This window comes from Schistosoma haematobium, chromosome 7, assembly GCF_000699445.3.
Source record: "Schistosoma haematobium chromosome 7, whole genome shotgun sequence".
NCBI classification, from domain to species: domain Eukaryota; kingdom Metazoa; phylum Platyhelminthes; class Trematoda; order Strigeidida; family Schistosomatidae; genus Schistosoma; species Schistosoma haematobium.
In genome coordinates, this window is record NC_067202.1 from 7,144,700 (window position 1) to 7,158,240 (window position 13,541).

Sequence of the window (13,541 nt, forward strand, 5' to 3'; positions counted from 1 at the left end):
ACTTTCATCTTACCTAAATGGAGTTGGACCTTGTCTTTTGAATGATAACAAAGGGTTGTAAGGATTGGCCTTACAATCGAAGTAGTATATGTATTATGAAGAAATATATAACACCCGTGTCCCTTCCTTGTCTAGATAAGGCTTGAAAAAAGTGATCTTACTAGTGGATACTATTATTTCATATGTATTGGTTGTTTGAACTGAGCCTATAGCTCTTCTAGAGTTACTGCCGGTTCAAAGCCCACACAAACGAGAAGGGTTGGACGCGGGGTCAACAACTCCATCTCGCAGAAAACAACCTTGCTATACAACGCCAACCAAATTAAACAATTTAAACTCTGCTCTACAAGTCAAAGGAAGAGTTATGACGCCTCATGATGAGAGTCGAGATTATTCGGATGACACGAAACAGATACACCCCTTCTAACAACCACAACAACAGTTTTGTAGGTATATGGAATGTCCGGACAATGTGTGAGACCGGGAAGACCAGTCAAATAGCAACGGAAATGAGGAGATACAATTTGGCAGTACTGGGAATCAGCAAAACCCACTAGACCCAAGCTGGACAGAAAAGGCTAAATACGAGAGAGATGCTGCTATACTCCGGTCACAAAGAGGAAAATGCTCCACACACGCATCAAGTTGCTCTGATGTTGTCCAAGGAAGCACGAAATACACTTATAGGATGGGAATCTCACAGATCCAGAATCATCAAAGTATCCTTCAAAACAGTGAAGGAGGGAATTACAATGAATGTTATCCAGTGTTATGCACCCACCAATGATAGCAATGATGATGATGATGATAAAGATCAGTTCTACTCGAGGCTACAATCGATTATAACGAAGTGCCCAGGGAAGGACCTGACAATCCTGATGGAAGACCTAGACGCCAAAGTCGGAATTGTCAACACGGGATATGAAGATATCTTTGGACGACATGGATTGGGAGAGATGAACGGAAATGGTGACAGATTTCCAAATCTATCTGAATTCAACAAATTGGTCACAGGCGGCATAATATTTCCACAAAAACGAATACACAAAGCTATATGGGTCTCACCGGACCACACCAAGGAGAACCAAATAGATCATATTTGTATCAATAAAATATTAAGAAGGACAATAGAAGACGTGGGAACCAGAAGAGCTGACATAGCTTCAGATCACCATCTACCTGGTGGTCGCCAAGATGAAACGGAAGCTAGAGAAACACTGGACAACTGGAAAAACAGCATTACAGAGGTTTAATACAACTTTCCTCCGACATATTGACAAACTCAACGAATTCAAGATAACTCTCAACAGTAGATTTCAAGCCCTACAGGATCTACTGAAAGAAGAAACTATTATGGAGGACAACTGGAGAGGGATCAAAGAAGTGTTAACTTCAACGTGTCAGGAGGTACTGGGTCGCAAGAAGAAGCATCATAAGGAATGGATCTTTATCAAAACCCTAGATAAGATTCAAGAAAGGAAGAATAAGACAGTAATTAACAACAACCGAACAAGAGCAGAGAAAGTCAAGGCACAAGCTGAATATACTGAAGAAAACAAGCCAATAAAGAATAGCATTAGAGCTGACAGGCAGAAATACGTGAGAGCTAGCAACGACAGCGGAAAAGCTGCAACAGAAGGAAATATGAGACAGCTATATGACACGACGAAGAAACTGGCAGCGAACTATAATAAACCAGAGAGACTAATCAAGGATAAAGAAGGCAAGACATTCACTGAAATTCAAGGACAGGGGAACAAATGGGTGGAACACTTTGGAGAACTCTTGAATAGACCAGCTCCATTGAGTCCACCGGCTATCGAAGCAGCACCTACAGACCTTCCTATGGACGTCACCCCACCAACGACGGGAGAAATCAGGATGACCATCAGACAAATCAGGAGTGTGAAAGCCGCAGGACCTGACAGTATACCAGCTGAAGCTCTGAAGTCAGACATAGAAGTGACTGCAAGTATGCTTTACGTTCTATTCAGGAAGAGCAAGTTCCGATGGACTGGGAAGAAGGATACCTCATCAAGATAGCGAAGAAAGATTTGAGCAAATGTGAGAACTACAGATGCATCACACTACTGTCAGTACCAAGAAAGATTTTCAATGAAGTGTTGCTGAACCGGACGAAAGATTCAGTAGGCGTCCAACTTCGAGATCAACAGGCCAAATTTCATAAGGAACGGTCGTGCACAGACCGAATTGAGACATTGGGGATCACAGTTGAACAATCAGTTGAAAGGAACTTGTCATTATATATCAACTTCATTGATTATGAAGACAACTAGTGCAGCAGCAGCTTCTACATCAGTAGGCCTCAACATACACAAGGGAAAAAGTAAGATCCCCAAATACAATACGGAGAACACCAACACAATCACACTTGGAGAAACTCTGGAAGAGATGGACACGTTCACATATCTGGGCGGCACCATCGGTCAACAAAGAGGATCCGATGCAGACGTAAAGGCAAGGATTGACAAAGGGCCTCATCCCTACAATTGAAGAACATATGGAACTCAAAACAACTGTCAACCAATATCAAACTCATAATCTTCGATACGATCGTTAAGACAGTCCTATTGTACGGAGCTGAAACTTGGAGAACTACCAAAACCATCATCAAAATAGTACAAGTATTTGTAAACAATTGTCTACACAAGATAGTGAATGCCTTTTGACCGGATACCATCAGCAACAACCTACTGTGATAGAGAACAAACCAACTTCTAGCTGAAGAGGAAATTAGGAAAAGACGTTGAAAGTGGATAGGACATACAATGAGGAAATCATCAAACTGAATCATGAGGCAAGCGTTAAATCGGAATCCTCATGGGTTCAAAGCTTGAATTTATGTTGATGTGTTTGTTGATTGCTAATTGATTTAGATGCCATGCTTTTAGAGATTGCTTGAAATTTCCATGGTCTAGAATTTCAATGTATATAGAATTGAACTTGTGTTCATGGCTGTCAGACAAATGAAGTCAACATGAATGTATAAACAGATGACAGCACCATAATTTTATGATGAAAACTCGTCACAAATAAGGTCTTCACTGTAATTTCAGTGTACTTTAATGTCGATAGATTAGAAGTCAACAATCACAAATGTATCAGATTTCATACTAATAAACTAGATATTGATCACTCGCATTAGAATGTTCAAGTCAGTGATATTAACAACAATGTAGTTTTCCGTAACATGAATATGGTACAGAGGAAAATATCCTGTTGTTTACTATATGAAAAACGTCATTCGAATAGTAATATACATAAGAAAATAACTTTCATCTAGTGAGAAATAATTCCAAAAGAGTAGAAAAGCTAGTCGTTGTTCTAAATTGTATTCACGCATCAGACCTTCAAGTTGTTCATACTATACATCAAGACAGAAGTTAATCCATATGATATATTGAAAGTGACTAGTTTTATATGAAAGTCTAGATGTTAATTTGTACTATAAGATGTATTGTGAAACAATAAAACAATGTTTGCTTCAAATAATTCTTATTTTTTTCAACATGGAATAAGATAACCACAAAATTTATTTATTGAAACCAGTAAAGTTATCTAAAAGACGAATTAAGCATAATGAAAACATGATAAAGCTTAACTATACAAAACACCATGAATAGTTTTCCCTTTCAACTATTATCTTCATTTATTTAGATAAAACAGAGCAAATACCTCAAATACAACTATCTATAGTAGCTTATACTAGAATAATAACATAATTTCACAAAACCCTATTATCAAAATAAACTTAACAGAAATAGTATTTTAAAAAATCATTTTAAATGATGGTCTAATCAAAAGACTCACATCTAATTATACAAACGTATGTATCTAAGATACATTGTGTAAGATGGAACTTGGTTTTTTTTTCTTATTAAGAAACAAACAAACAAACAACAAAACAACAAGACCAAAACATGGAGTGATCAACAAAGGATTTTTTTCTTAAAGAAACTTTGTTTTACAAACAATATGAAGGTTAAAAAATAAAATTGACATCATTTATAGAACATAACAATAAACAGGTATATCAAAAAAATCAAAAAAAGATTAGGAAACCAGAAGATATGTAAAAAAAAAGGTCTAGTTTTATAAAGAAGTGAATAGAAAATCACTTTGTCATACATATCACATGAATATGTTCTAAAAGAAAACGTTCGGTACAGAAAGAATTTCGGTATTTCAATGATAATAAATACCAGTTGAGAAGAAAAAAAGTTTATTAAAAGCTAACTGTATGTAATGGTGTAGTAGACATTGGAATAGGCTTTGTAGATCGTTGATTTGATGGAGATGTGAAGAACGATCGCATAACTAAGACTTGACCAATTCCAAATAAAATAATAACCAATGCTTGACCTAATGACCAATATAGTACACGATAATGAAGAAAAATTGCATTTGAATAAGATCGTGTTAAAAGTACACGACTTTCAAACTGCTGGGTTATAGCCTTGGAAATTGTTGAGTGTAAATTATATAAACTCTGTGAAATCTGCAATTTTGAAGACATTTGTATAAAAAAGAAGACAATGAGAAAAGAATTATTAGTTTTTGGATTATTATTTCTTTAGAAATGAGAGCTACAAAAACTTTAAGCTGTTCAACTTTGTACTATTTTAGTCAAATTTGCCCTACTCCAGTGGATTATTGGTTGTTTAACTTAGGTTAGTTCATGATCTCAATAACATTCAATAATTTCCACAAACCCCCGTGTACTGATAATGTGTTTGCTAGTGACTAGTTTCCAGAGGTAATTTTTTGAAGCTCTTGTGAGAAGATATGATTAACGGGGTTCGAAAGTATCAGATGTGAAGCAATTAATTACCAATGATATTGGGAGATGACTGTACAAAATCACGAATTGATTGACGTTAAACGCGTAAAACACTGAATGTCAGATCATAGGTTTAAATGTTAGGCGCTTTTCGCTATACCTGAAGGTATTGGGTACGACAGCTGGTAGGCTTTTGAATATTCACTACTGAGGAGTCCCGCACTAGGACGAGACAGATCTTTACTGTTTCCTAGCTTTTAAGGGTTGTATAACTTAGGATAGTTTGTGATTTTAATGATAAAGAAAATATTGTAACTAGGAAATGATTTACGTGTAGAAAGCGTTTTTGGAAGGACTGGTAATGATAAAATTCGATTGTATAACAGAATCATTTTCAAGTTTTTTCTGGTTTTGTAACCACATTATGATTACCTGATTTACATAACAACATATCTTATGGTGACGTTAATTATCCTAATCAAACAGTAACATATTTATGTCACTTTGACCTAGAAATCTCTAAACAAGTAAAAAGTGAGAAATATCAGAAATGAGATAAAAGATTTAAAACCAATAGTTCATGACAACGGCAAGTAAAGTTAATGGACTTCATAATTTTGGATTTCCTGATCAATCATCTATGAAGGTTAAACAGTCACTACAATATATTTAATGAACTCACCTGGGTACTAACACCTGAAAGTGATGGACTTTCTGGAGGATTAGAACTGGAATTGTGCCACATCATCGACACAACTTTGTGAGATATAGAAGAGAAATAATTACTAAAGCAAACCTGTAAATAACGCAATACAACAATGAGTGTAAAATATAGATTTCTACTACTAAAATGTAAATTTTACATTTACACATTTGAGTAGAAATGAAAAATATATCCTATAAAACAAAATGATGGATATTAAATACAACTATAGGCAGATTTAAATACTATTATGGAGCACTATTTCAGTTAATCAGCTTTAGGCAACCCAGAACATGATGTATATGTGCGAGATGTCAGAGTAGAAATGGTAACAGCATCAATAGTAATTTAAAAAGTCCGGAAAAAATATAAATTTAAGGGATAGAAAAGCGTATTTTTGGAACTCATGATCTAAGGGAAGATAAAAAAATGAATACATCTCGGCCGTCGCAAACGATCTTGAACCATGTCACCCAAGGTTATCAACCAATGGTTATTCGGAGTTAATACGGAGGCAACTAGGCTGAGCATAGATAAATGCCTAATATTCTATATTCCTGAAAAATAACGTTGCACTCAATAAGCATGAAATGAATATTTAAGACAATGAAATTTCCAATTTAAATGTCTTTGGATGCTACTGGTTAGATAGACACATCTTGAAGGAGCTTTAGTACTTAGGAAGTTTATTTTGTTTAAGTGATTCGCTGTATTCATCGACACGAAAAACTTAGTAAATAGTGAAGAAAACCAAGAAATATTGGGGGGAAACACAAACAGGAATGTTTATACGACACTAAATGATTGAAGAATTATCAACTGTTTATATATTGTCGCAACTCGATATTTCACGAGTACAGTGCGTTACTAGACGGAAATATTCTCTCTAAACTTGTACTGAGCATTTGGACTAAATATTTTCATGTCTTTCTCCCTTTTGAATTCCTTCAGTTGACTATTAGGTAATTGGTCTTTGATTAGCCATTCTTTTGATTCGTAGTTGTAAACAACATTTTTTCCCAAGTCGCTTACAAAATATTATTTTTTTCTAGTCTTAAATTAGGCCGAAAGTATTTTTCTCGTGAGCAAGTTGGTTTACTTAATATCCAGTTATCAATTACCACGATATACTACTTTAGAGTAGAGAACTGTTAGAAAGAGGATAAGGACCCCAAAGTAATGTAACACCCGTTTCTGAAACCAACCCGACCGTTGTTGCTACCTTGACGTGGTGGTCGGGCTTGCCTATCGTGATGAAGCAACCGAGCTATACTGGCTGGAACAACTGTTCCTCAAGGTCCTACCATGTCAGACAGGTAGGTTGAAGAGCGGTAAGACTAAAAGCAACAAACCCAAGGTCCGAAGGCAAAGTCGTACTGCTGACTGTACAGAGGTGTGACAGCAGTAAGGTGTTTCCTTCAGACAACCAGCATGACAGCGATGCTGCCTTCCCACTAGGAGGGGTGGGGTTAGAAAAGGTCGACCCTAAAAATGCACACCTCGCCTTATCCCACGGATATCCGTCTTCGGCTGTAAGGTCCCAAAAAGTACGGAGCTAACACAAAAATTACCCATAAAAAGGTCGTGTGTGACCGACCTCAAGCAGTTGTCCCTTGGGCACTGCGGTCACGCTCTCAGGTCACTAAGACCACCTCTGATCCAATTTCCTTTTCAGGTACCTCCAGAAGAACCCTTCCACGGTGTGGGCAACCGGGAAGTGATAACCTCCCTCATACCTCTAACAGCACTCAAGACCACTGTATTCATAATCAACCTCCGTCCTCACTTCCTATTACTCCTCCTAAGTCGACTTTCACCTCTAAACTTCTTTTTTCGGCTTCCTCCTCAAATGTCACCATAGCCAACGATTTTAGTGCTCAAAACACTGTCCCAAGTCTACTGAAACCTCGCTCCAAACTACACATTGGAGCCTTCAACCTATGTCAAACCGGTCAACAGGCTTCCTTGGCTAGAACCCTAGAATCTCGTACCATTGATGTATGCTGTGTCTCTGAAACACGCATACAGGATCCCAGTGTGGTCATTCACTTGACCTCACCTCGGCAACACGGAGAGCCAACGAGATACACCCTCCGTGTATCTGGTGACGCGATGGCCAGCTCTCGTGGACTGGCAGGAGTAAGGATAGCACTAAGCATGAGGGCGGAACAAGCACTGTTAGAGTGGATCCCCGTTAACAGTCGTTTATGTGTTGTTCGGCTAAACGGCTCCGTAAGAACTCAGAAGGATAGGGACACAAGTCGTTGCCTTTTTTTCGTTTCTGCCTACCCTCCCACCGACTGCAGCTCAGATGAAGTGAAAGATGAATTTTACAGAAAGCTAAAAGTTCAGACATAGTACTCGTAGCAGGTGACTTTAATGCCCAGATAGGTAGTTTAAACCAAACAGAAAGGCATTTAGGTGGGTATTTTAGTATTCCGGCACAACGAACAGATAATGGTGATCGTCTGCTGCAACTGTGCTCAGACAATCGTTTATTTTTAGCAAACACAAATTTTAAGCATAAGGAGAGATTAAAATTGCTTCAAATCTTTCTTTCTATGAACTAATCCTTTCTTCCTGTACTATATCCTTATTGCAATCTTTCTTTTATATATTACCACCTCCGAATTAACTACTTTTATGAATCCGGTGTCCATCTTGTTGTGTTAACGAGGTATGACAACTTGGACCGATGCATAAATGTGCCTGGTCCTACGTTGTAGCTGACTGACTGACTCTGAAACTAAATCTTATCAGACTATCGTCAAGAATCTAAGGCTGATATTTTATTTCATTTGGGACATACCAGTTGTATGGATATGCATCCTAATAAATGTTAATCTGAAACGTCTGCATCTTCACATCACAATAAATGTGAAAGCCATGCCAAGGGATTCACAGGAACGATCTATCTTGTTTTTCATACTAATAAAGCGCGATTAAAAACGCACCATCAACTAAAAATTCCTAAGTCAGCCAGCTACAATGTAGGACCAGGAGCATATGTGCATCGGTCCGAGTTGCTACACCTCATTAGCACAACAAAATGAACACCGAATTCATAGAGATAGTTACTTCAATGGTAGTAATATGTAAAAGAAAGATTGTATGAGGACATAGTACGGGAAGAAAGAATTAGTTTGCAAAAATAAAGACATAAATTAATTTTAATCTCACGGTTTAAGGGGAGACAAGGAGTGTATACACCTAGGCCATTGTAATCGATTCTGAGCCATGTCACTCAGAATCACCAACCATTGATTACGATAGTCACGCGGACCACAACCAAGCAGTCTGTATCTACCAACATGGCTAAGACTAGAAGTTAGTGACTTCAAGCACTGATGCCACGTTTTGGTTTGGCCGCCCGTGACTTTCTCCCAGCCGTCTCCAACACTAGTCAGTATTGCGCGTCGTGGTAATTGGTGTTCAGGCATACGTAACACGTGGCTCAACCATCTCAGTTGATGAAGATTCACCATCTCATCAAATGATTTAGCATCATTTCCTAATACCCTGCGCCTAACCTCACTATTACTTACCCGGTGTTCCCAGCAGATGCTAACAATATTTCTAAGACATCTGTAATCAAATACTAATAGCTTACGAGTATCTTACACAGCTAGCCAAATACACGAACTTCTTGACTACTTCTGCTCATTACGAAGAATGAGTGTAGGTTGTGGGTTCCTCTCAGTCTCGTTAAAGTACTTTGCACTTGGAAGGTGCAAAACATACGCCATACTTACAAATGCTGATTGGCAACTGATTACGTAGTGATTATATGACTTGAGTATCACCGCATAATAGGTCAACATTGTCCACATATTCAGGATTGAGAAATTTTCAGGTAACAGATTCCTACCAGTATTACCTACACCAAGCAGAGTTATATAAGAAATTTCGTTTAAATTTGATCGGATAATTTCACAGTATTTGAGCTCTGAGTTGATGTGAGACACTACGGAGGCAGAATGTACATGTAAAATCTCAACGAATGGTGGCTGTATGCCCTTTGTCTGTGTTTGTACATAGGGCCTTCAAAATGTTAATAAACTCAGATACATCCGCTTTAACAGACCATCTCATAGAACAGTCCTGTCCAACGCATTGGAGGCGGTCCTGATTTCAATAAACAACGATTACTGGCCTGCAATAAGTATGGTGGTGTCCCAGCATACGTCAGAGGTTGAAAATATAGTCAACACATTCGAATAGAAAGGAACCTGGCCGCGTGGTTTAAGCTAAAAGTCAATGACTTCATAGGAACTATGATGTTGAAGGGTGGGTTTGAGGTTCAATAAAAGTAGCGACAACTCAAGTGTAAATGTAACTGAAAACAAATAACCATTAATACAACCAACAGAAAGACATGTAACAAGAGAGCATTCTGCTCTAGTTGGTAATGACAGCATGGAGAGAAAATAAAGCATATGAAAACTGGGAGATTCAAAATGTTACTAATTGGAGAAAAAACTATACGTTCAAAAAGGGATGCAGAACGAATATTCAAGTACTAACAGGACGTTTTATTGAATAACTGTTAGATTACTCGTTTTTACAACTCCTTAAATGTGCTAGAACTTTTAAAAGATTAGTATAATCAAAGAAGTACTACCAACAAAGTAGACAGTAGATCTCATGAAGATTTAGGCGAGACTATAATTTATAGACGACCCAATCTGATTCAGGGTAACAGGTCTTGGATTTTGAAGCGAAATTCACCCACCCACTTGTCTAAGCAGAGCTTTGGCATTTTAGCTGGTGTCAGCTCGTGATGAAAACTCCTATTTCTAACCATCAACTGTAAATCATAATTATTACTCTTCACACGGGTTTATAACCCTCATTTAGCTCTAGTAAGTGGGTGGACATTCTTAAGATCTTACCAAGATTTAATACAATTATCTTTGGTTAATTTGACTCCTACAAATCTAGAGGTTTACAATCTCATCTACTACTTCTGTACTTATACAATCTCGTCTTACTGGATTATTAGTAATGATATTGCTTAAAATCATGTGGATTTTATTTTCTAAAACACGACTGTTTAATGGCATAATATTTAGACGCGGTAATTTTACTTAATTGACTCAAGCCATGAACTTCATGAAACTTATGACCAAGGTTTCAGCAAATATCAATTCAACTGCACAATTAAAAGAGGCAGAGGTGGGAGGCAAACTTTTACTATATGGATGGCAGGTTGGTTTTTCTGTGTTGGTTATTGCAGTATGCTTTTAGAATAAATCCACCTTCTCTTTGGATGCACTCGGTGATGACGCTGGCGGCAACTGTTTGACTGATATCCTAGCTTTCGGTGGAATTTCATGTTTCTTCCTCTGATAAAGAGGAGTGCTTTGCTTGAAGTACACAAAAATTACTAAATGCATAGCTTACATGGTGTCGGCTTGGGTGGAAAAGCTAGGGAAATATAAGACGACTTATATTAAGAGCGAAGAGTCAGTAAAGTTTATGAGAGTATCCTAGATTTATATTCAACTTCATGTTACGTGAAAATACCATTCGAAGGTCATTTTTTTCACAAAAGTTAAGTTTAAAAGAATCCGAATAACTTACCTTATAAATACCTCCTACAGCAACATCAACAGTGACTTCATCAGAACTTGAACGGTGAAATGATCTAATGACATTTTTGTGAGGATCCTCAAGTACCATGTCTACATCGTAATTCCCACCGGATATTACCTGATTTTGTTAAATACTTAGTGATTTTAACTACATACGTTGAACGCTAAATTAAAGCTATCACCCGTGGAAAACTCCTCATAAAAACACTGAGAAGACCTGTCTTCTAATTCAAAAGTCAATGAGTTTACTGTGGCTTGATGCGCGAACGCAAAGAGACACAAAACAAGAATCATCCCGATAACGTCATACGACCTTCAGCCACGGTCCGTGTTTTATATTTTCACAATGTTCAATGTCCAATAACAGATGCGTTAGTGCATAACAATTAACCTCTGCCCTCAAGTGTTCATGCCAAGTTACTGTCCCAAATTTTCGACATCACACAGGCGATCTTCCAATCTACAGTGGTCTCGTTGATCTCTTACCAATCACCAGAAATATCGCTTTTCCGTCACCAGTTTGGAATATTAAACACTTCCAAGGATATGAATTATGGTCACCACCTTCGTTCCAACTGATGCACTTCTGGCCAGACAACGTCGAAGCCTGGTTTGACTACACAGAAGCCGAATTCTACGAGCACGGCGTGGACGGCACGCGTGCACAATTCCTCTCAGGGCACTACCACGCGAATTCAACAGGTACGTAACACCTAATATGTTTACTAGTGATGTTTCTGAACCGTACGAAGCCATAAACGAGGAGACCTAACCGATGGACAAAGGTTAGACCAACTCCTTAATAAAATTGACCTGCAACACGGTTCTGCGACAGACATGTTGCAACGAATGAGAGAGGTTATCGGCCAAAGAACCTTCGATGATGGCTTATCCAAACTTCCTCAACAGGTGCAAGCTGTGCTAGTCTCGTTTCAAAACAACGCCTTGGATTAGCTGGCTGCATCCGTCGGCTGGATTTTAGAAATCACGAGATCTAATGCCAAGGTTTTTTCAGTCAAAGAGAAGCCTCAAACGACTCAGAATGACATTACAGATTCATGTCATACACTTCACGTATGCGATCTGTCTCTAGACCACAAGAGACTGATAGCCCCGACTGGTGCTAGTATCATAACCAGTATGGAAAGTCTTCCAGAAATTGCAGAAAATCCTGCAAGTTTCACGAAACAAAAAACAACTCGGGAAACTTTCATGTTAACAGCAATCGTAGCCGGCGAACATAACCGCCTGTTGTGCGTCACAGATGAGACAACGAGAGCTCGCCACCTCGTCGACACTGGCCCAGAAGTCAGCGTTCTCCCGGAGAATTTTAACGACCGGCTTCATGAATTGGTTTTAAATCTACAGGCGGCAAACGGAAAAAAGAACGTTTATCTTAACGTGGGTTTTCGCAAACCCACACACCTGATCTTCGTACCTTGAAAGGCAAAACTGTCATCTCGAAAATCGAATTGGGTACAGACGATTTTACGAAAACAGCTAACATAACTCCCTTCGGACCCCACGAATTTTCGCGAATGCCTTTCGGTCTAAGAAACGCTGCCCAAAAATTCCAAAGATTCATAGACGACGTCTTTCGAAGTCTCAACTTCGTACATGCGTATGTTGACGACTACCTCACAGCAAGTCCGGACAGAGAATCGCATCTCCAGCATCTGGATCTCGTTTTCGAACGACTACAAAACCACGGCAATACTATAAACATTCAAATCGGAACTGACTCATTAGACTTTCTAGGACACACTATCGATGCTCAAGGTATCCGACCCCTTAGAACCAAAGTGGAGGCCATTCTGGATTACCCAGAACCGACCACCGTCAAGCAATTACGCACGTTTAACGGCCTCGTAAGTTTCTATAGACGTTTCATACCGAAATGAGCATTACTTATGAAACCTCTGACCGACCAACTTCGTGGAAATGCGAAATCCATTAATTTAGACGACACCGCACGAAAAGCATTCTCCACAATTAAGGAACTCATCGGTAAAACAACAACGCTTGCACATCAGGACACCCGAGCACCCATTAGTATTGCAGTAGACGCATCCGACTCGGCAATCGGAGGAGTCTTACAACAATGGGTTAACAACTCCTGGCAACCCTTGACATTTTACTCTAGACGGTTGCTAGACACTGAATCGAGGTACAGCACATTCGGTAGGGAACTCCTAGAAATGTACTGTGCTGTACGGCATTTTCAACACTATATCGAAGACCGTGATTTTACCCTTTTCATTGAACATAAACCGCTTACCTTCTCCCTAAGCTCTTCTTCAGACACATACCTCGTGAGTCTCGACAACTGGACTACATTTCACAGGTTACTTCAGACATTCAACATATCTCTGGAGCAAACAATGTAGTCGCAGACGTGTTGTCTCGAATAAATTCCTTGAACAGTTTCCAAGGAATCGACCTT

At 38.7% G+C, this 13,541-nt stretch overlaps 1 protein-coding gene across 1 annotated transcript; it reads right to left on the reverse strand.

Annotated features, from left to right (window-relative positions):
• Positions 1 to 454: 454 nt before the first annotated feature.
• Positions 455 to 11,458, reverse strand: TMED3_1 (Transmembrane emp24 domain-containing protein 3). Its single transcript, XM_051217897.1, has 4 exons — positions 11,255 to 11,458; positions 11,088 to 11,216; positions 5,484 to 5,597; positions 455 to 4,519 (listed from the first exon to the last, which is right to left on the reverse strand). Exons 1-4 carry the CDS (start codon positions 11,390 to 11,392, stop codon positions 4,247 to 4,249), a joined length of 654 nt encoding a protein of 217 aa, XP_051064329.1. The 5' UTR covers positions 11,393 to 11,458; the 3' UTR covers positions 455 to 4,246.
• Between the last annotated feature and the right edge of the window lie 2,083 nt (positions 11,459 to 13,541).

Coding starts and splice junctions, on each gene's coding strand:
- TMED3_1 (XM_051217897.1), bottom strand. CDS start 11,392: ATGATTCTTGTTTTGTGTCTCTTTGCGTTCGCGCATCAAGCCACAGTA. Junction 5,598..11,087: donor CTGTAGGAGGTATTTATAAG/GTAAGTTATTCG, acceptor CGTTATTTACAG/GTTTGCTTTAGTAATTATTT. Junction 4,520..5,483: donor TTTCAGGTGTTAGTACCCAG/GTGAGTTCATTA, acceptor TCAAAATTGCAG/ATTTCACAGAGTTTATATAA.